Source organism: Chelonoidis abingdonii, chromosome 1 (assembly GCF_003597395.2).
Source record: "Chelonoidis abingdonii isolate Lonesome George chromosome 1, CheloAbing_2.0, whole genome shotgun sequence".
NCBI classification, from domain to species: Eukaryota; Metazoa; Chordata; order Testudines; family Testudinidae; genus Chelonoidis; species Chelonoidis abingdonii.
In genome coordinates, this window is record NC_133769.1 from 139,560,007 (window position 1) to 139,587,254 (window position 27,248).

At 40.5% G+C, this 27,248-nt stretch overlaps 1 protein-coding gene across 1 annotated transcript in view; it reads left to right on the forward strand.

The window, feature by feature from the left end:
- Positions 1 to 25,642, forward strand: part of VWF (von Willebrand factor) — a 239,452-nt gene extending 213,810 nt beyond the window's left edge. The window contains exons 45-52 of the mRNA XM_032780579.2: positions 1,210 to 1,393; positions 2,087 to 2,127; positions 5,877 to 5,993; positions 11,390 to 11,488; positions 12,524 to 12,652; positions 14,236 to 14,275; positions 22,129 to 22,226; positions 25,298 to 25,642. Coding sequence (XP_032636470.1) covers positions 1,210 to 1,393; positions 2,087 to 2,127; positions 5,877 to 5,993; positions 11,390 to 11,488; positions 12,524 to 12,652; positions 14,236 to 14,275; positions 22,129 to 22,226; positions 25,298 to 25,483 — 894 coding nt within the window. The 3' untranslated portion in view covers positions 25,484 to 25,642. The remainder of the gene's footprint in view (positions 1 to 1,209; positions 1,394 to 2,086; positions 2,128 to 5,876; positions 5,994 to 11,389; positions 11,489 to 12,523; positions 12,653 to 14,235; positions 14,276 to 22,128; positions 22,227 to 25,297) is intronic.
- The last annotated feature ends 1,606 nt before the right edge of the window (positions 25,643 to 27,248 follow it).

Below are 27,248 nucleotides of genomic sequence, written 5' to 3' on the forward strand. Positions count from 1 at the left end.
CATCCCATCACTGAGCATTGGGCAAGTACTTAAATCTGGCTGATAATGCCAAGTATCAATTGCGCAAAATGAAACCTATCATATCATAAACCACCCTTCCATAAACTTATCAAGCTTAGTCTTAAAGCCAGATATGTCTTTTGCCCCCACTACTCTCCTTGGAAGGCTATTCCAGAACTTCACTCCTCTAATGGTTAGAAACCTATCAGTTGGTGTTTAGTATCAGTCGTTTACTTTCTTTGCTTGTTCTTGGCACAGAAGGGAAGTCAATTTCATCTTCAGTTTCTTTCCCAAGGTTCTGAAATGATTCTTAATTATTGTCAATCTTCCTTCACTGTCGGTGTTTGTGTCACTGTGGATTACAGTCACAGTGGGAAGTCCCAGTTCTATCTGGCACCCTCATGTATTAGAGCTGTAATAATATTCAACATTCGTACAGTGATTTAGCTCTTGAAAGCATAGTATAAACATTAACAATGTTAGATTTCAGTGAGCCCCAGAATCCTATGGTTCATGATTTCACTAGGCAAATGTGGGATTGCACAGGACCAAGACTTTGGCCTGGCCTCTGTCAGCACCTACTCCCATCATGCAACTATAACCCCTTTTTTCTGGATTGCTGTGGCATCCCTCCCTAGCAGTATGATCTTGAGGGTCCCTCTCTTTCTCACCCAGTGGCAAATACCACCATCTGTATCCAGCAACAAGGACCTGACCCCTTTCTCCATTCACAAATTCTTTCTGTCCAAAACATGTTACCAAAGTCTGCCTCTGTCTCTGTAAGTCTGAATTCCCACAAGGCCCCTCAGAAACAGATAAATCTGCCATAGTTCCTCTGAATCCAGAGCAGCCACAAAGAGCAATTTTTTAAGTTAAATCTAATAATTGGTCCCCCTACACACAATTTTCATGGAGTAAAATTTCTCCTAAATCTGTCGCTGTCACCCCTAAATTCTGTAATCTATTCAGCAGTCTATTTCATGACCTCACAGTCCACACCAAGATTTAGGGAGAACTGTGTGGAGACAGGTGGCTACCATGGTCCTTGCTGAAAATTCTGGGAGTTAAAGCATAGGGAATAACTGCTTGGGTCTGTGTCCAACAGCTTAAATCAATCATCATTTTGGGTTTGTTATGGTGTCCTCTCCTCTATCCACTGCACAAACATGACCAACTCCTCCTAACCCTTTTGCAATCTCCCATTCTTAGGTCGGCACAGAGTGGCGATCCCCCTTCAGCCCTTGCATTATCAACAAGTGTGTCCGAGTGAAAGACGAAGTTTTTGTTGAGAAAAGGAACGTGTCATGTTCTCAGATGGATGCACCCACCTGCCATTTAGGATATGAGTTGCACTGTGACCGAATAACAAATTGCTGTCCCTCCTGCCGGTGCGGTAAGGTTTCACAACTGCTAACAGCATCATCAGAGGATTCGGGTTCTGTGGCTCACTCACTGATTTTCTACATCTCATTAAGAGCCTACAAAAATACATGTTATGTAAACGAATTTAATCTGAAGTTGTCCTGTAATATTGTGAATACAAACTGCAGCGCCTTCCAGACAGTACCAAACAGCCCTGGCTTTAGTTAAAGAAGAAACTCAAATTTGATTAGTTATAGTGACCATGTTATTACTTCCTCTTTGCAAGTCACTCTCCTTGTCTCCTTGTCGTCTGCCTCTGAACTTGCCTTACGGAAATACTGGTGTGAGAAACTGTGAGGATAGAAGTGGGGGAGAGCAGTGAGAGTGGAGGGAAAAGGAGAAGAGTCCACCACTGACAGAGCAGCTATCAGGGGATCTTCTGTAAGTGGGAAGCCTGAACTGTAGGGGACTTCATGCTACATATTTGAAAAAAATAGGCAGCTAAGGAAGGTTCAGAAGGGGAATTCAGGACAGCACTGCCAAAATTAGGGCCTCTGAGAGGTATGATGTATGGATAGGGCCAAATCTTGCCATCTTCATGCAGGGACAGCTCCCATTGACATCAGTGGAAATTTTACCAGGCGTGCAGGATCAGGGCTATAATATATACAACCTTATTGCAGTGCCACAGGTAACACTAATAAGTATATGTTTTCTTTTCCAGAACCTGTGAATGGTTGTGTTCTAAATGGCACCATTCTTGGGGTAAGATAATATTCTTATGTCAAATGCCTCTCAGATATTTAAATATTTTAATGAGAATTTGTAGAGTATAAATGAACTACTATGTAGATACCATTTACAGACTCCCCTTCCTCAAACGGAGACTTGGAAAGCCTGGTCTCATGGTTAGACACTGGACCGGGGCTCAAGGGATCTGAGCTGAATTCCTCGCTGTGCCACAGATGCCCTTTCTGACCTCGGGCATCTCTTTGGATACTGTGATGATGGGGGCCTTGTAAGTACTTTCAGACCACCACAGTCACAGGAAACAGATTGTGAGAAATATTCCAATAGATGATCCTTGCTCATTCCAGAGAAAGGAGAAACTTCTCTTGCCCCACCCAGAGGTTAAAGCAGATTCAAATAGGAAGGAAAGCACTCAGCACAGCATCTGAGGGGAGGGGAAACACTTTTTTTGCTTTTAGCGCTACTCACTACTTGACCCCATCTCACCCTCAAGATCCCTAACAAAATTGAAAGAAAATTCCTTCTCGACCTTCTCACATCTAGTCGCTGGTTTGGCATGCCACCCTAGGCATGACAGTGAGAATGATCAGAGTTAAGCATCTGAGCTTATGTATACCCAAAACTATCTTTGGTGAGTCCTAGCAGTTGACCATTGTTTTCTGAAATCCATATTCTGGCAGTATATCTAGTAAGAGAGCATTCCAAATATACTGATCACCCTCGAGAGGAACAAGCCCCTCCATGCATTTAACCTAAACTTTAATCTCTAAATTCCAGAAGTGTCCATAAATTTTCCTCTTGCTGCTTATTTAAAATATAACTATTCCCAAATCTCTGTGGTACCTACTGCACACTGCAATAAGAACTCTTTTCAGTCTCTTGTTTTTCACATAATGTACGCATAAACTTGTCATCTGATCAGAACTACAGCCCTGTCATCATAACATTCCTTCCTTCTGCGTAAGAGATTTCCTTCCCCACAGAATGAAATCCACAGAAGAACACACAATTTCTGTCAACACATTGTGGGATGAGTTTTTAAGTTGTAATATGCTTCCTTTCTTTGATTCCTATTTACCTTTTTTAGAAGATATGCATCCCTATTGGGATTTATAGTGTCCAAACCTGGCTACAATATTCCATGCAGACCCTAATCATGACCTTAGGTCATGTAATATAATAATTACATTCTCATGCGTTCTAGGATATTGACTGGCATTCTGTGCTGCAACTAAGCAATGCATTTACACCTGCATGTTGTTGCTAGCCTGACCCTGAAGTCCCTTGCATGAGTGGCTCGTCTTAGTTCTTCACCCAGCAACATACAGATTTGTCTTGCAATTTTTGATCCAAAACGTATTACTGTTCTATATGAGAATGAGCCATTTATTTAATTAAATGTGGTCTTAATTAGGCAATGTGCGTGGAGGGCTTAGGTGACACTAGAGTGTTGAAGAGGCTTTGTGCTGGCCGTTTGCAGAGCCAACAGCATTACCTTGTATGAGGATTCCCACAACACTCTCTGAACTCCCCATGTCCTGTCCCAGCATGCAGAAAATAAAAGTTGAGACAGATATTCTGAGGTCACTGTTCTGTGATTGTTCCAAAGTCCTGGTCAGGAATCAAGATGGGGTATCCCCAGGACATTTATACTTCCTGGATTTCAAAACTTTATGCTGGGAATACAACCACAGTTTAAAAATAGGTTTCATGTTTCATTTTGTATCAAGGGAAAATGTCCTCCATTAACTCATTCAGGAATAGGTCCAAGTTTGGAATCTTTCACTACAGATCGGTTAGATTATTGTGGCCCTTTGTTTTTCCTTACTCCCTTTACACTTCTGTTTTGTATCTGGTTACCAATATTATACTCCAGTAGGTCTGAATTGCACTCACTTCACTGTTTTAAATAATGCTGCAGGCTTTAAATGCAGACTTCCAAGCAGGTGGCTGTATTTACCAAATGGAATTAGCTGTCACACTCATCTGTTTTCCCAGGCTTTTATTGAATGTCATGTTTGAGGGAGACTAGAGTCGTTTTTAGCTTTATGGGGGGTTATTTTGGTTGCATTAGCTAACTGTGGGTTAGCAGATGCTGATGTTTTATTATAAATTTGTCTAGAAAATATTCGATAGGTATATTCTACAAATGGAAAAAAATAATCCATTCCTTATTTTGCTCAGTTCCCCCACACCATAAGCTCTGTTCCTTGACAGAAATGTACTGTCAAGGCCCATTGACATGCTGATCTGAGACGAAATTTATATACACATTACAGATGGTGCTTATGTTGCAAACTTTGGATCCTGATAGAAACTTCGCAAAAGTTTGGAGGCATTAGTATCTGGGGGAGTTGGTTCCAGCTTGTCTTTAATAAGTGTAATCCCAAATTTCTCCCCCCAAAATAACACTGATTCAACATAAATTTAACTTCTTGCTATTCTACTGAAAAACGTAATTTCTAGCATGTTGGAATTTCAGAACTTTCATGAGCTCCTATGGGGAATCTACAGTTTATTACATTATTCCTTGTATACTGAACTTTCTAGTGGTTTCCTCCATACTAAATATGATGCAAAAACCTAGTGCTTCTGAGGCCCTATGTATAATAAATTAGCCATTTACTTCAAGAGGACTGAGTCAAATATGACTATAGTCATAAATGGCAGAAATTTAAGTATTTTGAAGCAAGTCACCAACACAAAAACATCACGCATTGCTGAATAACTGGTGGGGGTGGGGCAGCGGGGCAGTTTTCAGGACATAACAGGAAGTAGAGCAAGAATGATGTTGCACTTCAGGATTGACTGCTTCTGTAGGACTATATATTCTGTTTGGGTTCTTGTACTATGCTCATCACTGTGATATCTGAGCACCTTCCAGAGTAAAGAATAATAAAAAGGCTAGTGTTTTTCATATGACATTTCCTCTCCATTCCTACCGCACAAGGAAAAGTTATGAGTGTGGCTTCATGCCTGGATCCACCAAGTGCTGTTATCCTCTCAGATTTATGAGCATGAACATTCACTATAAAAGGTTAATATAAGAGGGGAAAAAACGGTCCTGAGCCAAGCCTACAAGCTTAAGTTGGTACTGTGTTATGCATCCATTGGTTTGTACTGAGGGGCATTAGAAGGGGACGCGGTACTGGTACTTTCACCCCCCACTACAATCTTTAGCCCAGTAGTTAGCTCACTTATCAGGGATGTGGGAAGCCCAGGTTTTAATCCCTCCTCTTGGGCAGGAACTTGAACTCAAGTCTCTCTCCTCCCAGGTGAGGGCCCTAACCACTGGGCTAAAGTTATAAGATGGATGTTGCCAGGAATCTAGCCCCAAACCCTTTTTTGCAGCTGAAACTATTTGGTGAATTTGTGTCAACTTCACAGATAGCTTTGGGTGGATGGACACTGCATTTTTTCAGCTAATAAACTATTCATCTGAAAAATTTCACCCGGTTCTCATCGTAACTTGATTAACTCCTCTTCCTAGCAAGCTTGATGGCACTTTTAAAAAAAAGTGAACTCTTGATGGTTGGCTGCAGATAAATCAGCTAGTTAGGAACAGCCTCCTCCTGTTGTGTCTGTGTGATGATACAAACAATGGGTCCCTGAAGCTGGGGACAGAAAGGTTTTGGTTGCTATCCTCAGTCCAGAACAGCATTGCAAGATTTAATGAGTCGGTTTCAAGCTAAGATGAAGTTGCTTATTTTCTTGAGTTTTAACAGATGGTCACTCAACACTGCAAACTGATTCTAATGTTTCAGGTAGGGGAACGCCTGATGTTGGACCAATGTACAAATTGTCAATGTAGCCTCCAGAGAGGGCTGCCTATGAACTTCAAACTGACCTGTAGAAAAACCACCTGTGAACCCTGTCCCAAGGTGAGTGGGAATGCTATTATCCTGGATTTTCCTGACTGTGAATCTATGCAGTCGTAAGGTCACCTCACCCATTGCATGCACCCCAATCTCAGAGTTCACTGGGTCCACTGTCCCCCTTCCCAGAAGTCTTGCCAAAGAAGGGTACAGTGTGGTCCTGTATCTTTCTGCATCTGTGTCAGAGGTCCCATCCCAATTATGTTCTAAACCCCCAGTTCAGGAAAGCATTTAATTTTTCATTGTGCTAAGGTCCACAAGTCTGTTACAATGGGTACTTCAGCCTGCTTACAGTTTGTGGGCTGAACTAGACTTTCAGTCACTAGCAGCAGGCAATGCCCATGCCCTGAAGTTCCCTACAGTTTTATCTGCCCACGCAGCAGCTGGCGGCTCAGCCAGATCTCTCTGCTGCAAAGCTTTTCTGAGGAAAATTCCAAACTTTATTTCAAATTCCTGCCTAACAATTCAGCATACTAATGTGTCTGTCTAATTCCCAGCTGCTTCCCTGGGCTGTATTTGCCTTTGGGGAAACTGTCCTCTCAGCTCCGCTTCCCCTCTGAGGCTTTTGTAGCAGCTGGTGCCCGTACAGGGAGACAGCTAGGCTGAAAAAGTCACAGGCAAAAAGAAAAGTTCATATCTCCTGTTTTCACTTCCCTTATTGAGTATTTCACTGGGAAGCTTACCTGGTTCTGTGGGCAGAGTGCAGTTCTCCATTTCACCTTAATCCAGCTTCTTCTCCCCTTCCCTAGGTAGGAAAGAAGCCAGCAGGGTTGGAATAGTCAGCTTTAGGGGCAGGCAGATCCTCCTCCCTCATCTCCATGAGGGGAGTGATGCCAGAGGGACTGTACACCAGATGGAAAATTGCACATAAGTCTTTATAGCCCTCTGCCCTCTGACTGCAGAGCTCGACTGCCTCCTCTCTTTGGGCACAGATGGAGGGGCAAGACACAGCATGGACAATCCCACTGCCAGAGGGTATAGAGTAAGTGGGAAGTAACAGGCTCCTGGCCTATCATATCTTTCTTTCTTTCTAGCTTCCATTTTATAAGTCCAGAAGATTTATCAGTAGTCACCAGACCAGATTCAACCTGGTGTCACAACGGAAGAGAAACATGGCTATCTTCCTCAGTGATCAGGGACTTGACCTTTCTAATTAGGGGAGATTTCAGTCAGATTCACCTAACTGAGTGACCTCCTCACTTTACAAGCCATTCACAGGCAGCCAAGTCTGCACAGGTACGGTCTCAGCCTCCCTTTGGTATGAAAAAAATCTCAGACTAAACAAAAACAAACAAAAAATTAGGTACTGTCATCTGACACACTAAGTGCTTCCTCATGCAGACAGGGGTATTGCAATTATGGTAATTCTCCATCTAAAATGCTTGCTGACTTTTTCATGGCTTCTCCCTGAAAAAGATAGTGGGACACAAATCTGTTCCACTTAGATATCGCTCCATGGCTTTTGCCCTTGAGATCAGATGTGCAGGCAAATCAGTTCCCAGCTCATGTACTAGGAAACTTTATGGAAAGCTGAGACTATTCACAGAGTCATTAGAAAAGTAGATTTACAATTTTGGTTTCTGCTAGACATTTTAGAACAGAATACAAGTCCCATGGCAAAGTGAAACAGTCCCTGAAGTACAACAAAGGAGAATAGCACTTGGCAAGTGATAGCTAGAACAAGCGCAGGGTGCTGAAGCAAGAGTCATAGTGGCCTTCATCTGCCCCAGGGCATTCTGCATGACTCCCAACCTTCCCTACCTGGAGTTAAACCCCGGATTGGTGCCATCTTCATTCAGTTTGGGAGCAAACGGCTACCTACAACTTGTGTCAAAATATGGTGACTCAACATTGTTCAGAGAGGATACTCTATAAAGTTATGCAAGAATCACAGGGACAGCCTTGTCCTATTCCCAAACTTAGGCAGCCCATGGAAATGCCAGGACATGATATAGTTTCATTTTACTTCAGATCAGAGTAATATTAACCATTCCACATCGCGGGCTGTTCTTTATGCCATTTCTAGCCTCAGAGAGTCCATAACTAATAGAGCAGGGTGACACATCAAAATAAGTTCTTAAAGGAGCTCTATCTTCACATTCCCATTTAACTATCACACAGACAATTCTTTCATTTTGCAGATAAACTGCCACCTTTCCCCTCTCAATTCCAGTCATTACCATTTGATTGTACATGTGCTTCCAAGGACTCTTTCCAGGATCATAGTAGCAATAATATTGGTGTTTAGGAAAAAGGAAATTCATTTTTATCTCTTTCTGGACAATTTTTCTGATCAGGGCTCTGTACAGAGAGAGTGAAACCGACACATAGACTGAGGTGGTTCCTGGAGTATCTTGGGTTTGTGATAAAGTCAGACATATAGTTTCAGGGGAGTCAAATGTAGGCCTGGGCTGAGGATGAATCCTACTGGGTACAAGACTAAGCAACATAGAACCCAAATCCAAAAGTATCCTCATTCCTTGTAAATCAACATAGTGGGCTCATGATTAACCTCTTTCTATCTGGAAACAGCAATAAAGTGCTCTGTGGTCTCTTCATATGTCAGCACTCAAGATGCAGTGTGACAGATGATCTCTTGCAAAGCTGGACAAGGTCTCTGCTATATACTTTCCCACCTCTTCCACTGCCCCCACAGGGCTGATCAAAAGCTAGGAAGGAGAGAACACCAATAATATTGCTTATGTCTTTCTGTTGGAAGAGACTGTAGTTCTTGGGACTTACTAACCTCACATTGGACATTCCGACCTCTCTACCTTATACAAGAGGTCCGCTATTGCAAAAGCCATTCCTCCATTCAGCACCAGACAGGTTCAAGGTGGATACTTGGATGAAGTGATTATCACTCATGGATATTAAAAACAAGTTAACAAATATAACTTATTCTATTGGACAAACACCGTCCATAGTTTAACTACTGCATTAAGCAAGTGACATATGGCCTTGAATTCCTCCAGGAGGCCTCTAATGTAGCTTTATGAGAGTGTCCAAGCAAAAGGTAAAATCTCCATCCTATAATGTTCTCCGTATGTTCAAGAAAAGGAAGCTTTGTACAATCCCCAACATTAAATGCATCCTTAGGGCAACTACCCTAATTTTAGCCCCTCAAGTTTATAGCGCACAACCTGAGAACCTCATTCTGGTCCTTACCGCACCACTCAAATTGAACCCCTGTTGCAGGGGTCATTATACTTAACTATATTTTTTAAGTAGATTTCCTAATATCTATTATCTGCAGTCAGGTGAACTTATATAGTTGGGAACTTGCTTGCATCAGACCAAGTATTTTACTATTAATTTGGACAAATAACTCTCAAAACTGTCAGCGCATTCATTCCCAAATTTAGTTCAGGAAATGTTCTTCTGTCAGGCAACAATGTCCAGTCTGTAGGAGCACTGAAAGACTTATGGAAGAGAACTCACATCATCTGTATTGACATCTGGTTGTTGGCCATATGGCCATCAATATATAAATTCACACTGATCTACATATTGATCATCCAATCTTTAGCCAGAGTCATTTTTAGGTAGAATTCTTCTCCATTCTTCAGTGCCCAGGGAAAGATAGAGGATACATAATTTACCTAGTTGTGGCTGTCCACATTTAAAGAATGATCCTGCTTTCTACCCTGGAGGCACACTGCTGTAAATATCCCATTGTAATGGATCTATAGATCTTAGCACAATGAAGAACAGGAAAATATATCTGTGCTTACCTAACATTTTCATTTCTTGGAGATCCAGTCCACCTTGGAGACAAATGGAGCATCTCGATCAGAAGTGGAAATTGACATTGACTTGGGTTTGTTTCATAAGAGGGAATTTCCCATGCTCTTCAATAAAAGAAATTGTTGTGCTTTTTTCCTCATAGTTAATATCTGTAAATTAGGAAAGTAGAATGGAATTTTCCTGGCTGTGGACGTTGTCTCAATAAGAGCCAATTTCAGGGGGTTGGGCATACCCCGATTCCCATACCTATTGTAATGGCTATGTAGGCCTTATTTCTCAACAAAAGGAAATTTTCATGTATGCCCAGATGAACCCTTTTAGTCCCACTGAAGTCAGTAGGTCTCAAGCACATGCTTAGGTGTTTTACCCTGTGTTTCATTCTAATTTCACATTAAAAGCCATTGTCATAAGGAACAAATCACACTTTAGAGTATGTGCTTTCAACAACGTATCAACCTATAATCAGCCATTGAAATGATGTAAGTAAATGCAATGCTTTGGGAAATGCTGCAAACTACAGTGGAGTCATTCATCATTTTATGTTATTTTGTGAATGAGTCTAGATGCATTTTAAACTCACATTTTTGCTAGCAGATAAATTGAAAGGGTAGCAGTTAACCTACATAATAATGAGTAAGTAGTGTTTTTTCTGATGGTTTAATGGTTACTGTAAAAACATAAATGTTTCCTTTAAAAAAATTGTTAAAACAAACATATGGATAATATACATTTATTGGCTCATCCAGAAAGTGTTTGTCTTAAAAATGTTCAGCTCATCATAAGCAGCTGTTGGTGAAGTTAGGAGCTGGAGAAGTTGTAGTGGTGACTTTTATTGTCTTCCTACGTTAACTCAATTCCTTTCTGGTTTTCTCTACCTCTTTCTTGTCCATAACCTGGCTTCCCTACCAATCATTGCTGACTGATCTCTCTCTCTTCTGCTTCTTTCCCTCATCCTTCACTTCCTTCCCCATTCACCACTTCTCTTTGTCCCCCTACTTTATCTGCCAGTTTCTCCATCCTTTGATTCTCTCTCCCCATCCCTCTCTCTGCTATTCTCACCATTTCCTCCTCCTCTAGTCCACTCCTCCATCTCTTTCTTTTAACTTTACATTCTCATCCCACTTTTCTCTGTTCCATTCTTCAGTCTTCCACTCTGGCCTAATCTCTCCTCCTCCCACCTTCCCTTCTTTTATACTGTTCACCAGTCTCCTGGCCCTTTTGTTTCCTGCTCTGGGTTTCTCATGCATCTTTGCAAGGTGTGTTGGCTTTAGGGAGGAATCTTGCCTGATGCTGCAAGTAAGGTTCATATGGCACATGGGAGCATTTTAGTCACTTGTGCTTCACGGCCCTGACCCAGCACCATAATTTTGCCACTGATCTCAGTGGACACAGGATCAATCAGGTCTGCACATATTACACAATGTACCATACATGCAGCATCCATATAGTATACCGCACAATAATAGCACAAGAGATAATGTCAAGTTTAATAAAAATAACATTTAACTAGACCATGCCCATCCGAGACTTTTAGAGATGTTTTGATGACTGTAATTGTGTTAATTGCATTTCCAAAACTGACATTCAGTTTGTGAGCGAGGGTGGAGGGTCCGGAAAAGCAGAAAAATGCTGCAGCGAATTTACTTGCATTGTAGAGCTACAGGATGGAAGAAATCAGCGGCTCCTGCTGTGGGAAATGTGTGCCAACGTCATGCAGTATCAAGTTGAGAGACGGAAGAATCCTATATCTGAAGGTTTATTTTAAGCATACTCATTTTTGTTGACTAAACGTAAATGTCAGCCGTGCTTTTAATTGAGGCCACTGGTGCACCTATTCCTTTGCCCCTCTTAGACAGTTAAACAGCAGCTGCAAACCCCAATATTTTCAAAGAAATTAGAGATGTGTGCAGCCAAAGATCCCATGTTTTGGATTAAATTCAAACAAATATGAACAAGACAGGAACAAATAAAGGTCAGTACAGCATATGAATCCAGCAAAACTGTCCCTGGAATGATGTTTGAGTTCAGTTGCCCTGTTGGTTATAACTTAATACCGACAAAGTGGGTATTCACCCACGAAAGCTCATGCTCCAATATGTCTGTTAGTCTATAAGGTGCCACAGGACTCTTTGCAGCTTAATACCTGTTCATCATTCATTTCATTAAATGACCAGCAGCTATTGGAAATGGACCTGGGGCCCTCCCTTAAACATCAGAGGCTCTTTGCATGTTAAAAAGCTGGCAGCGTGTCTTAGGAAGTAGCATGTATGTACCTTTTTTCATTAGTTCGTTTAGGTCTAATTTTTGAGCTGTTAAGAATCTCCTCATGGTAACTAATGTTAAATATTCATGTATATGTTTTCCTCAAAAGACAGAACACAAAGCTACAAACTTAGGGCCAAATCCTCAGGCTTGTTGTTCACATTTTACTCAGTCCTTATTCAGCAAAACTCCCGTTGGAGTCAATGGGAATTTTGCCAGAGTGAGGACTCGGGCAAGGACGTCTGTTTTTGGCACTTAATAAGGCTGCAGGGTACGTGCTTTCTCACATGTCTGCAGAGTACCATGCACATTGAGGGCATCATATAAATAAATATTTAAAACTAGATGGTCTTACTGACCCACACATGTATTTAGCAAAGTTTTCCATGTTTTGTAATCCTCCCTGCTGAGGCATATTAGCTGAAGGACAATGAAATAATAGCAATAGTCAAACTTTATAGTTTCCTGAAAACTGTGGCCTTCCACGTTGTTTTTGTGCTAAGCTAACAGCTCTTAAATCTTTACAGCCGAATGAGACAGTTCAAGATGGCTGTGACAGTCATGCTTGTAAAGTAAATGAGAAAAGGGAATTTATCTGGGAAAAACGAATCACTGGCTGCCCTCCATTCGATTCCAGGAGATGCTTGGCTGAAGGGGTAAGTAGTGAAGTGGGTCCTGCTTGCATGTTTCTGAATATATTCTGTCATGTTTATGGGGCTTTATATAAATCCCGTATGTGTATTAGGGATGGGTAATCTAAGCTTCCACCTTACACCTCAGCTAAATTGAACCTGAACCTTTCTTTAGGTTCAGAAAAGGTTTGTTTTTTATTTTATTTTAAATAATAAATGTCACAGGCTCCTGCGTATCCTGGTTTCAGATGGGACTGTAATAAACATGGGAAAAGCTGATCTTCCAATGTTTCCAGCCCATCCAAAGCCAGGAAGTGCTGGGGACCAGAGGGGGAACGCTGATCTCATGATGTTCTTAGTCCAGATATCAGAGCAAAGAGGTGTGGAGAAGCATTTGAGCTTTTGGAATCTCAGTGGAACTGAACCTCCAAACTTCGTGTTTCATCCATCACTAAACTGCATGTGTGCATATGATGTAGGGGCAGATTCTGGCTACTCTTGAGTGTGAAGATGGAAGGAGGATGTCGATAGCCTTCCTCTTTGCATAGGGAGCAGGCTAAATCCAGGTGCTTGCACTCACTAGTGCAATAACATGGGGATTGGGAGTACTGCTGGACATGCTAGATGAGTCCCTCCAGACCCAACCCCTTCTGCATTGCTTGATAACTTGAGGCCAGCCTTGGGTTGGGACATGGAATGCAAGCTATGGTCTTTTAAAGGATATAGTACTTGCTGCTACTGCAGGTTTCTGCCTGCCTGTGCCTTCTTATAACATGGCAGTGGGTAGTGAGGTCACAGGCAAGCCCACCCTATATAGTGGATTTCTCTCATACATGCACAAAGTGAACAGCGATTTTGAGACTCATTATTCAAAAGATAAAAGCCTTTCATGAAAACTGTACTCCTTTTTGCTGTCACTACTGCACATACTTCCATAAACTGGAGTAGAGATGTATAGAGGAAAACTATTTGAAAAATAATGGGATATGCACAAAGCCATAGACTGAGTGTATTATCTCCCTCCAGTGGTCTCATTTTCAAACCAAAGGATAATAGTTTGCTTTTGAATTGGAAAGTCCCACTATCCAGCTCTCATTTTTTTAAAATACATTTTCAAAATGCATCTTGGACCTAAATATGTTCCTATTCAGTTACTGACTTACAGGTTCAGGTGACTCTCTGAAGCAGGGTCAGAGATCCAGTGGTAACGGTGGCAGCCATTTTAAAGAAACATAAATGAAAATATAATTACATGTGCCCCATTTTTAACCCTCAGTAACACAGAAAGTCATCAGAGTTATGGCTCCAAAAGGTAAAAATTGGTTTGTACAGCTAATGACATTCAGGTGTTATAAGATAACGATGCCCTAAGAGCAATATCAGTTGGTTGTGTGGAAAAACTTTAAAGTTGTTTAATATTCCTAAACTTTAATGAAGTCAAATTTTAGGAAAATTAGTATTTCTACATACTTCTATTATATGTATATATATAACACAGGAACATAGTGCATAACTTATTATAGAGAAACTGAATATAAGTCTGACTATTTTCAGATGTGTGTGTAAATACTATTTGTGCCTAAACTGCAGCATGTGTTCTCTCGTAGGGTAAAATTGCAAAAATTGACAATACCTGTTGTGAAACATGTAAGTAACTATGCTACAAAGTCTTTCTTTTACAACCTCTCAAAATGTAGTCTACTACATTAGAAGCCATGTTTTGCATGTGTGATATGTGTACAGTAAAAGAGAGCGAATTCAAAAAATTCAAACAAATGTCAACGCTGATTCACACATTTTTGTGACTAAAATCACCAAGTTTGTCTCAATGTGAGTTGTGTGGTCATATTATACATGATTGTTTAGACTACAGCAGTGTATGCCTAGATAACATTGGCAAATCCCCAAAATTTCACATATTTTAGCGTGAATAATCAGTCATTCCAAAATTTATTATGAATGTTTATTATTCATCATTCATTTTTATTTTCTCCTGTTGAAACAATTTCAGTAATTTAGCCAGAGATCACACACAAACTGGGTGACCAATCAGTCAAGCCAATTTTGAATATGTGGAGCAAATGTTTTGTGAGTACTCAATAGGCTTAAAATTATTTTAGTAAAACAATCCAGTGAAAAGTGAAAACTGAATAATAAATATGGAAATTGTGATCTGTTCATGAATGATTTAATAACCAGAAAGTGAGATAAATTCATAACAAGTGTGTATTTATAATAAATAGTTTGACTGGGTTTCAGAATAAACAGTTTTGGGCAATCCTGCAAACCCTTAGTCATGAGATCCTTACATAAATAATGCCATTCATGTCAGCTGGGCTATTCCAGAGGGTAGGGTTTGTTTGCATGAATAAGGGTTGCAGAATTGTGCTATTATCCCCAAACTAACCTTTGAAGATTTCTATGAACATAAAGGCTTTAAATTTGCAACTTAATTGGTGAATAATTATGAAGTTATTTTAGCTCTTAACAAAAATAAGACTCTTTTTAAGGTCAAAATGTCAGCACCTCGTGTGCCCTCTGTTCTCTCTCTTTTATTTGTTCTGGGCATGTGCTAATAAATAAAAGATGGCAAGCACAGCAGACCATCACTGCACAACCATGGTAATTGCTGTAACAATATACCACTTTGGAGAAGTTAACTGAGCATTTGCTTCCTGGCCTGTCTACATATCAGTGAGTTCCGGGTTTAAGAAATAAAAGTCAGGAAGCTATTGAGATAATAGACTATCGCCGAATGCCTCACACAGGTAATTTAGTTAAGAGGGGTTTTATCTACCAGGCTTCAAGCAAGGAATTAATATTGAAAATTCTCTATTAACCCTTACACATTTCCACATTATATTTAAAAGACTGAGCGAGACTTGTAAGTTTTTATGAATGTACCAAGATGCCAATTAGATCTTAGACCTGAAATCTAACAAACTAGATAAGTGTTATAGCCAATATAGAATGAAATCCAATAGGATAAGACTTTTTTATTGAATCCAGAGAGCTATCTTACTAATTTTAACACTGGGTTCTTTTCAGGACACTTGAACACTTTATTAATTCACCCAGAACCACATTAGTAAACAATCAACAGTTTACCACTCAAGTGTAGATACAGCCAAATCTTGCAAACAATTATCACATAGTTATACCAAGGAACAATGCGAATCACCAAGATTTCTCATTACATTTACTAATGACCATAGAGTTTAAGGCCAGAAGGGACCACCTTATTATCTAGTCTGAGCCTGTATATCAAAGGCCACTGACACACCCTGCACCCACACACTAAATCCCACAACTGAAATGAGACCAAAGGATTACAGCCCACAGGAGACTAGATTATTATGTGCCACAGGCAGAGAAAAAGAGGGGCTCAATTCTTTAGTCTCTAACACATTTATCATACTTCCAAGGATATACTTTTCTTCAAGGCACATTTAAAGCATGTGGTCCCTGCTGTTTGAATGGTTTGGACCAAAAGGGACAAGTTGAGAATATGAAAAGCAATTGCTTAAAATTGTTGTTTTAAACCTCTTAGGTCAATTTGCTTGGGCTTACAATGGTGAGCTTGCATTAGTTAAAATCTAAAAGAGGGTTACTTGGTATCTCACTAGAGATTGTAGGCGTAATCAAGATAACCTGCAGGTTTTTTATGTTAAAGAACAGAAAGGGAAATACAATCTTTGAAATGAAATCTCATCACTTCACCTTACCCTCTTAACCCTGAGATGTGAGGAAAGTCCTTTCCATGAGACCGGTCCTGGCATTCATCACACAGGGGATTCTGCAGCATGGTGGGTTCAGTCAGCTCAGGGTCTCACAAGATTGGTGACCTCAGTTTTACATGCCCTGATTTTAGGACTCACTGGAGGGAAGCTCCCTCTTATTTCTGTTGGACTCGTGCCAACTGAGTGCACAGATTTCAGCTCTGTTTCTCTGCTGCCGCCATTGGTATCTAATAGATGGTGATGGAGTATAAAAAATGTCTCCAGTCCTTTTCTTATTGGAGGCTTTTTATGTTTGATCCATTTCAAAGCTTGTATTTCAATATTAGCCCATATTGTTAATTGGAAATTTCTCCATTTTAAGCAATTTCTCTTAATGATCCAAAGGTATATATTGGTGTAAATCTTTCAGCATTCCTTCTTCATTGTGCCATATAAATCCTATTACTTCTAAAGGGCCAAGGTTATTTCCAATGGAAACAAGAATAATGCCTTATAATCTTCCAAACTTGATGGACTTATTTCATACATTCTTTGATTGTACATAAGCATTGCATGTTATATAGAATTTGAAATCAAATTAGAGATGTTATCTACATATAAAGAGACGCAGATCTGACTCACAAAGCAAGAAAACGTGCAGCTTCAAGTTTGGGGTGAAAGACAAACTGACAGGACAAAACAGATTATCTATCATATTTGATTTACAAGGCAAACATATGTATAGTTTATAGTTGGGGGTGAAAATATGGTTTGGATTTTTTGGGGTAACAGGCAGTTTGCTTTATTGACCTTTGATTTCACAGCAGGTTATTTCTAGTTTGCTTAAATTGTATCTTGACCCACTCATCTCTTGACCCACTTGCAAAGAGAAGCGGGCCACTTGCCATAGGAAATTAGGATGTTAAACCTTGCCTGGCAACTTTTTGGAGTTCTTTTTAGCTAGTTTGGGAGGAAGGAAGAATTGTTGTCCATATGCAAATTATGAGAGATTCTTGCTTAGGCAGTTAACAGTGCCATTTTAGTTTCTATTCCTGGGGAGTGGAACTCCCAACTGTAGCTTATCCATGTGTCCTTAGACAAAGTGTCTCACATGATATGAACCATTTTCTTATTGTCTTAACTTCCTAGGTGGAGACTATTTTAGAATAAACTGAGGTGGATAGCTTTTCTAATTTTTGAGGGCCAGGAGGAAATAAACGTTATTAATCATTCAAGGCATATCTGTTCTCTGTATCTCTTATAGACTTTATTTAACTAAGTGGGGAAATATACTGCATACTGTAAGGAAAATACAAAGAAAAAATCCCAGTTCCAAACCATGCTACATACGTTTTACAGATGTCAAAAAATGAATTCACCTCTGTTGGTGTAGGGTTGAAAATTACACCCTTCTGTGCCAGCAAGGGCTACTTTACCCAAGGGAGGGTTCACATCCAGGGAGGGCACGCGGCATTTGCCCCCAGGCTGTCTTTGCCATTAGGTGCTACCAGGTGAGAACAATTTTAAATTCTGATTCTGGTTCCTATGGAGCATCACTTGTAGAGGGGAAGTGCTGAATCAGCCTTGGCCAGGCCATCTTCCAACCTGTGCCACACACTGTTACGTTGACACTTGACTAGCTCTGGAGCAAAGCTTGTAGGTGTCTTTCTCCACTGCAGTCTTCTTCCTGGCATATTCTCCACTCCCATGGGCCCTCCACTGGGCAGGAGCCAGAATATCTTAAGGCTGAATGAAACCTATTATCTTTGAAATTACATTCTTTCTATGTGAAGCAAAGTAAACCAAACCTAGTAATCAAAGTGAATTGTGAGCACCTCCAGGGATCTAGTGCTAGTATTCTTCACTCCCATGTGAGAGACCTGGGTTTGAGCCTCCATCCTGGTCATTTGCTCCCAAGATGGCCAAAGTTTGAAAGTGTTTCAGAGACAGCATGCCTGTTTCTGCAGGCTGGCATGTACAGAGTCCCTTGTAATAGAGAAGAGATGGGAACTGGTTATAACTAATATAAAGGGGCTTGTTGATTGAAAACACTTTAAACAGACTAACCCTGTGGTTCTCCCTGACTTTGTAACTCCCAGACTCACTAAGGACAGCCAGGTACTGGCCTGGACAAAGCAGTCATGGACATGAACCCTCTAGCCAATTAAACACTGGTATTAGAATAATAGCATCATAGAAATATAGGGCTTGAGAAGTCATCAAGTCCAGCCCCCTGTTTAGAGACAGAACCAAGTAAACCTAGACCATCCCTGACAGGTGTTTGTCCAACCTGTTCCGCAACTTCCTTTAGAAGCCTGCTTCAGAGCTTAACTCTCCTTATAGTTAGAAAGTTTTTTCTAATATCTAACCTAAATCTCCCTTGCTGCAGATTAAGCCCATTACTTCTTGTCCAACCATCAGCAGACATGGAGAACCATTGATCATAATCCTCTTTATAACGGTCCTTAACTTACTTGAGGCCACTTTGTACAGACTGATATGATTGGAAGGGATTCCCTTCTAGTGGTAAGTGGAAGGAAGGATTGTGAATCTCACATGAGATCCCATTGCTGGGATGGGTTAAAGTGCGGGGGTGGCGGGGAAGGAAGTGGTCTGAACTTTCTGTTTAGGGTGCAGGAAGTCACCTTTCTCACTCTCTCCAAAGACACTAATGACTGCAACTTAACAGGTATCATCCCAGTTGTCAATCATTAGACAGTGAGTCCCAATATTTCAATGGAACTAAAATGATATATTTAAGAGCACTCTGTATGCAGGATAATAGAAAAATCGCAAACAAGCAGCTTGAGATTTTAAAAACCACCTAAAGGTGTTAGCCACACTGCTCTAATGGAAATTAATTGTGTGGTTAAATGTTCTAGTTGGCTTGGAACATCTGAGCCTGTAAATTTACAGTCAAGATCAGAGAGAAGAAAAGCAATCCTTAGCATTTATAGTAAATGCACTGTATAAATACTAACCCTTCAGTCTTCACAATATATTTACCTTACCTGTCATTTACACACATTCACTCGCTCCCTCTCTCACACATCTAATTTCAAAAGGAGCTCTATCTCTGGTGATCAGATCTCCTTCACACTACTCAGGCTACTGGCTTTGAGTCAAATGGTAATCTTCCTCCAGTGCACAATTTTCCTTCTTTATCCCATCCCTTTAATTAAATGTCTGTCATGGCCTAACGATTCATCAAAGCTCACAATATATAATAAAGTAATATGTAGCCTGTTACCTATACCCCAGATAATAGAATAATCCATTTCACATGGCTGTAAAGGTTGATATACAGGTTGCATAACCTTTCCAGGTCATTCAGCCTACTCAATCTAAAAAAGTAACTATTAAAAAAATCGATTCTGTTCAGTTAAAGGTGCAAATCAAGGTGTTGACTCTGGTCTATAAGGCCTGATATTGGCTGGGGCACTCGCTGTCTATGAAGCCATCCTTCCTCTCTGTAGTATACCAAGGAAACTGAGGTCAGCTTGAGTGAATGGTTCCTTGTCTTCAACACGAGGGAGTTGGCAGTTGAATATTTTCAGGGCTGGGTGCCCTTTCACTCTTGTACTTGCTCCCCAGCTGGTCCAATAGACCTTGTTATTATGGGACTCAGGAAATAGTGCTGGGTTTATCATTTTTCTTTGGCTTTTCCCTGCAAGAGTGAGATGATAGGAAGTGGTGGTGCTCAGGGATACGGTGGTTTGTAGGGAGAAGATGGTCCTTTCCTTTTCACCCCTGAAACAAGCATAATTGTGTCTCTGCTGTTCATCCTTTTCCCCCTTTCTGATCTTGACAGTGTCCATTTCATTAAATTATGTACATGTGAACTGACCTGCCTGAAGGGGGTATGGCTTATGAAATCCAAAATAAATACTGTAAACCAAATTGATGTGCTTGGACAATACATCTCTCAGTTGGGAGCAAAGAAACATTGAAGACATGGTGACAGTCTGATGACAGTTATTTTGAAATGGGATGTGTGTCAACTGTTGTGACTGTCTGTTTGATAAAATGTGTCCAAGCAGAGTGCAGACACAAAGTGATTAAAGCATTGAAAGTGAACTGGCTTTTCCAGCCTTGCAGTGAGCAACACTTTTCACACTTGTGGAGCTTTTTTCAGATCACTTGTGAAGAGCTAGAAAGGCAGAAAAGCAGTAAGGCTGGAAATGTTATCTTGGAAAAGAGATGGGAAGCTGTGGCTTTAGCTGCTGGGAGGACATCTACATCAAAGGGAAGTTATATTTCTTTGGTCAATTTGCAGCTGGCCAGCTGATTACAGTGTTCTGTCTGAATGAATGGTTGTGGAGAGGGACAATACAGAAAGTAAAAATAGATTCTAATTGATAAAGAATCGACTTGAGCGCTTGAATAGTCAGCTGTCTCCCAGTCATGGGAGATTCATTTGCTAGCTAGAGTTAAAGTAAGAGTTCATCTTGACACACGGTGATGGTGCTGTATTAACACTGCAAATGAAGAACCACTGCTTCCTGTGTGTAGATAGGCCTCTTAGAAGAGCATTAGCTCCTTCGTAAATCATTAGCTAGCATGGGAAAATGAATAAAGTGGTTGGGCCAAATTATCTTATGTATAAAAATATATATGTATAAAATCTGGATCTGTACAGGGCTGGTGGGAGGGAAAAGGGAGCTGCTAACGACCACAGCCTATGGACTGCAGTAGCCCTGCTTCATGGGACCAATCAACAGCACTCTGGCTCCTCCCCCAGCCTAACAGCATCCCACTGACAAACACACTCTGCAGGTGTAGTCCTGTATTGCCTTTTATGTGGATTTTTCATGAGGTGGAGAGGAGGGACAGTCAGCATTTATCCTCTAGTGTCAAGAGCACCAAAAGGCAGTTGCTCAGGAAAGAATCCTGTCCCCATTAAAGTCAATGGCAAAACTTCCATTGACCGAAGTCAGGCTTTTACCCCCCAAGTCCAGCAATGGGAATGGAGAATTTAATCCCATTATTTCCATGCTGCAAAATTCAGCATATATCGCAAAGTAAATTTCCATAGGAAATAACAGTGGCATTCCATTTTGAAAGTTGCTTCTGACAAGGGGAAGTTTCAATCCAAAAGTCATTTCTGATGCTCATTTCTTGACACTCCCTGGAATTGCACCTTTTTATGCCAGTTGTGCTAAGCATTGCACAGTGTTTATTTCAGTGAAAGAATGTGATCTCTTTCTGCAGTATATTCCCTGACTCTTGCACTTGGGAGCCAATCAAGATCAACGACTAATGACTTTAATAGTTGTGAATTAATGGGAAAGGGGTGTATTTTACTGGTTGTAACTTCTTATGGGCAGGTCTATACTTAAAACACTGCAGTGGCGCAACTACACATCTTTTATTTGTCAACAATAGTCCATCAAAAATCCTATTTAGGAAAAAAATAACAAGACATAGATTTATAATAAAAATTATTCAGTAGAACAAGAGCCAGGTGAGGTACTATCCTGGGGCTTTAATATATCACTGGTCATTCAGCAAGGCGTTCTTTTACTGTTGTGGTTTTTGATTAGTTTATGCAGGAACTCAGTGGTATTCAATGGAATTTTAAGGCGGGAATGAGGTATATTCACAGTATCCTGTGTTAATTGCCACATGGAAACATATCTACGTCTTTTACTGGGGTCTTGCTAATAATGGCATGTGGCCAATGGCAATTTTTGTGTGTACTAAGCAGAGAATGGTGCCAGAATGTTTTTTAAAAAACGTTTTCAACCATTGGCAAATTCCCCTTCTTTCTTGACTTGCTAGGTATAGAAACAGAATGCAGACAAGTAAATTCCAGGCTGACGTATCTGAATATCAATGGCTGTGAGGCTGAAGATGGAGTGCCTATTTTCCAGTGTGAGGTAAGAAAAAATCTATTTTCATTTTGTCAGTACAGAACTGTTGCAAAACACGATACAGTTTCAAAGGGAGTGGTTTGCTACATTTTTGCATAGTAGGAAATTGCAGTGCTATTTCCTTCCTCTTGTTAGGTAAAGGTATGACTCTTTCATGTATTCACCCCTCGCTGCTCAAAGCCAAGGTAAATGGCCTTTGCACAGGGATCTCAACAAGGTTTGTTGAAGGGAATTAATTTGCTTCCCTATTCCACCCAAGGACAAGTCAGTGGCTTCTCACTAGCTTCCATTCCACTCAACACAATGGAACATTGACTTCTGTCTCTGCACCAGTTATGCAGGAGTTTCAGCTGTGTACATTTGATTCCATTTAGTCTCACCTGATTCTTCCCCCTCTTTGGGGCTGATAACAAAACCCACTTTACAATACACAGAAGCGCCATTCATGTTGCATCTAGTTCCTGGAGAGACATGTGAATATTAAATTGCCTAGCTGGGATCTTCTGCACTTGAATGAATTTCACCCTTAATTTTATGGAGTCCAATTTTCAAATCTGTGACCCTAAGGTTAGGTACATAAATCCCCCTCGAGATTCCTAAGTCAACACATCAATGCCTAAATAAGTATTTAGGTGCCTAACATGTAAGCACCCAGGTTTAAAAATTGAGCTCTGTAGGATTTGACGTGACTTCAGTATTTGAGCCCACACACTGTGCCCTTATGTTCCACACAGCCCATCAAATTCCATAATTTGAACAAAAGTGTAATGCCACTGGATTCTTCTCCCCATCACTCCGCTCATGTAATACAGCAGATACAATCTGAAACAGGAGCAGAACATTCCTTCCAGATGTCCCCTTCTATCTTTGATAGACGGCACTGGGAAACAAATGAGAAGCTTGGTTCCCAGGCTGGCTGCAACAGAATAACTTTCCATTCTGTTTTTATTATGCCTGAATGTTTTACTTTAAACCCCACTGGGATTAGGAAGGGATTTTTCTTTTAGCACCCTCCCATAGGGATAATTTCTTTGACTGCTGTAGCTGCCAAATGGAGCATCTTTCTCCTTTCTGTGACCAGCTGGAAAGGAGTGGAGTTGGGTGCAGTGACTCAGGACCATGTGCCCCAGGGTCTTCAAGACCTCCAGCCGCTGTTCTCAAACCATGAAAGCCTTAAGGGAAGAGGACATTTCAACAGTTCAGAAATGCTGTCCAATACTTGCTTAACTCCAAAATAAGAGAACTGCTGCATTATCATCTCTATCCACTAAGTCAGTGGCTATTTGGGTCTTGTGGCTATGAAGGATCCAAGGCAGATTTCAAATTCAGTGTGAAGATTTTAATTCAGAAATCTGGCCATATTTCATTATGGGTAAACATGTGGGTCCAGAAAAAAGGACTTAAGCATTGTGATCCTCAGTGTCACAAAACCTAACTTTTAGATGCCTAGAAAAATCATAGCAACAACACTGATCCACAAAGCCTGAGTTAGGTGCCTCGGCTCCTATACAATACATGGGGAGAGATAAGCACCTTAGAACATGATCCACAAAGCCTGCAAACTAGGTGGGGAGCTGCCTAAGCTAGCCCATGGAAGACACCGATGACAAGGGTGAATGTTAAGCTCCACCCCTTTCTTGGAGTTTAATGCCTAAGTCTGGGCCACAGGGAGGAACCTGTTTCTGTTTACAATTCACAAACCAGGGAAGACAGGCATTCTGCCAACTAAGTCATGTGCAGGTGTGCTCAGAGGCTGCCTACCAGATCAATTTGAATTGGGTAACACATTTATGAGCTCCACTCCTAAAACCTCTCATTATTGGTAAAGCAGAATCACTTGGATTTCATTTCAGAAATGCTAGCAAGTGATCCTTACACACCTGTACATTACAACCTGTACAATGGTTTAGAATAGTACAAGTGACAATGTAAATTTATTGTGCCTGCAGCCTGTATAAATTAGGGAAAATAAGAAGCAACAAGGATAAGCACAAATGAATGGACAAGTACTTGTTAGAAATCAAAGAGGAGTATTCAGTTTGTGTGTTTTTTCATTATGTTTGGCATTATGCAATGAAGTTGTGTAGAAATAGTATTGTACAGATGGAATCAAAGTAGTAATTTTTTCTTCTTTATGAATACGGTATAGAGGTGGTTGGAGGATTTTTTCCCCGGAAAATTGTGATGAAAATGGAAAATGAAAAATAAATTTATAAAAAATTTCATTGGATAGTTTTGACTTTGTCAAAAAAACAGACACATGTTCATTTTTTGACAAAAAGTCAACATTCAACAGCAGAAAGCCAAAATTGTTTGTGCAAAAAATGCAGAAAACCAATCCTTGATTTTTCCACCCAGAACCCAAGAGCTTTTGTGGAAAAATCAGACACTTTCCTTAAAAAATTGCATTTAGTCAAACAAATTTAAAACAGCTGCAATACTGTGTACAGTTTGAGTTGCTGTAATATAAAACAGATATAGAAAAACATGGAAAAGGAACTAAAGCGTTTGGAGAGAATGGTGTGGGGGAAGCAATGGAGATGATCAGCGGGCAGGGCAACAGGAGTTTTGGATGCCCTAGAAATATATGAAACAGAAGTTAAGATGCCTTTGGCTTGTCTTGCCCTTTCAAGTTCACAATCCCCTCTTAGATCAGACTTAATACAATTCTTGTCAAGCTTTTTTTTTCTTAATACAAACTTTAAAGACTGTTGTAATAATGGTGCCCAAATCCCCACTACTATTGTTCTCTGGGCCTATCAAACTTACCACAATATTGTAAACATTGTAGGATATCTTAGTGTACAAGCTTGTTTGTGTGACTGTCAGCTGTTGCTCAGGATTACCTTATGTGTGTAAACATATCAAGGGAGATGTGAAATAATATTTTGGCATTTGGCTGAAAACATGAACAAAGACCAATCAAATGAACCCATTACAAAGTCCTGACAAAAACTTCCATTAGCTTCCTTGAGTCTGCTTGGATAAAACTGAGGGCAGAATTTGGACCTTTATCAGAAGTCTGTGGAGTAAACTATTATTTGGTAAGATTCAAACTTTTTCTGTTTCACTTTCAGGGCAAATGCAGAAGCAAAACCAAGTACTCTGTTGACATGAATAGACTTGAAGATGAGTGCACCTGTTGTTCAGCTACTCAGACAGTTCCGGTGACTGTCTCCCTGCGCTGTGCTAATGGCACCGTGGTGCAGCATGAAGTACCATCTGCGAAGCAGTGCGACTGTTTCTCTCGTAAATGTACATAGTAAACCTTTCCAGAAGCTGCTTCATTTAACCTTTATTTTTAACGGCTAAGGAATTTACCATTCAGATGTCTCTCTTTAGACTGCTTTCTTCCGGATGATTCTGACCATTGCATTCATTGTATCAACATACCAAGCAATAAAAGTAAAGCTTATTTAACAGCATTTTTTGACTGTTTTACTTGGGCTATTAGTGTGACCCATACTGTGTCCCTCATTTCAAGGGATATCACTCATTTAATATCAGAGTTACCTCTGTTCTACATACATGTGGTTTCCTTTCACTTTTATCACTGAATATTATTTACCTCAAAAGAAAGAAAATGAACATGAAAATATGACCCAAAGGCTACAGAAAGTTATTTTCACTGAAGGAATGAATCCCATGGTATTTCAAGTTTCCTGACCAAATAATTTATTTGTTTCCCTCATATTGGGTCTTTGCCACACATTGTATCCCACTTTTAGGCCTCAGCAGCTTGAGAGGTATGATGGGATATCTCAGAGAGAAAGATGATAATGTTCTCAGCAAACTGAAACATAGCTGACTATGACTCAGTCAGCCAAGTATCACTTTGCAATGTTTCTACAAATGAATGCTACAGCAACTCCTTAGTGCTGGTGGAAGGTGCTGATTGACATCCTTGAAGTTCTCTATTCATTCACAGACTGATTCTAGTGATAGGATCTTCTGCTCCAATTCCAAATCAATTCACACTGATTCTCTAGATCTGTCTTTGCCCCCCACCCCAAATCCATCACTGATGTCTCCTATCCACAAGATAACCACAAAGCATTACTCCATAATAGTCCTTGTTTTCTGAATCAAAAAAAGCCCCCAACTTCTGTGTGAGCCAATCATATACCCTTTTTGTCAAGTCTGCTTGGCTGAATGGCAAAGCTCTCTTTGTCCTGTCCTCTGTTCACTAAAATAAATGCTAGAAGCACAAATATATATCATGCTAATAGTATGTATTATCCACATCCCATCTAACTATTCTATATTAGATATATAGGCATGTATTAACTACACCATATCTATATTATGATAGAACATGGCCAGGGAGCAGTGGGAGAGTGGTATTATTGGGTGCTGGGAAGTTGGATGGGCATAAACCCTAGGCTACTTAAGGTGTGGTTCCCTGTAGACTAGGGAAAGTTACTACATGTTAATTGGAGCATCTGTAGCCAATTAAGGCCCTGTAAGGAACCTAACAAACAAAAAACAAAACAAAACAAAACACTCTGCTTCAGGCAGACAAGGTGGAGCAAGAACTGGAGTATGTTGCTGAGAATTGAGAGACCAGAGAATGGGAGACCCTACCCGGCAGAGCAGGGAGACTCCCTCCCCCAGTGTCAAGGACCCAGGGTAACCCTACCCAAGGGCGAAAGAGGGACTCGGGCTCAGAGTGAGGAGCAAACCCAGACCCCTTCCCTCCTCTACCACCTTCCCAGGCCACTAGCAGGGCCCAAGAACAAAAGCAAGGGGTGGCATCTTAGCTTCTCTTCCCAAGAACAGCATGGGACCCACCATACCAAAACAGACCATTTTGTCAGTGTGTGTGTAAATTGGCCTACACCATAATCCTGTTCACTTATGTTAAGTATCCCATAACTCCTCACATTTGCAGAGGTAAGCATTTGCCATAAGTGGATAGAGAACTTGTCAAAAAATCAAGATATATTCATTCAATATCTTAGATAGCGAAGTACCTTGCCGGATCAGTACCTGGAATGTTAGTATCCAGAAAAAAGATAAGGAAGGAAC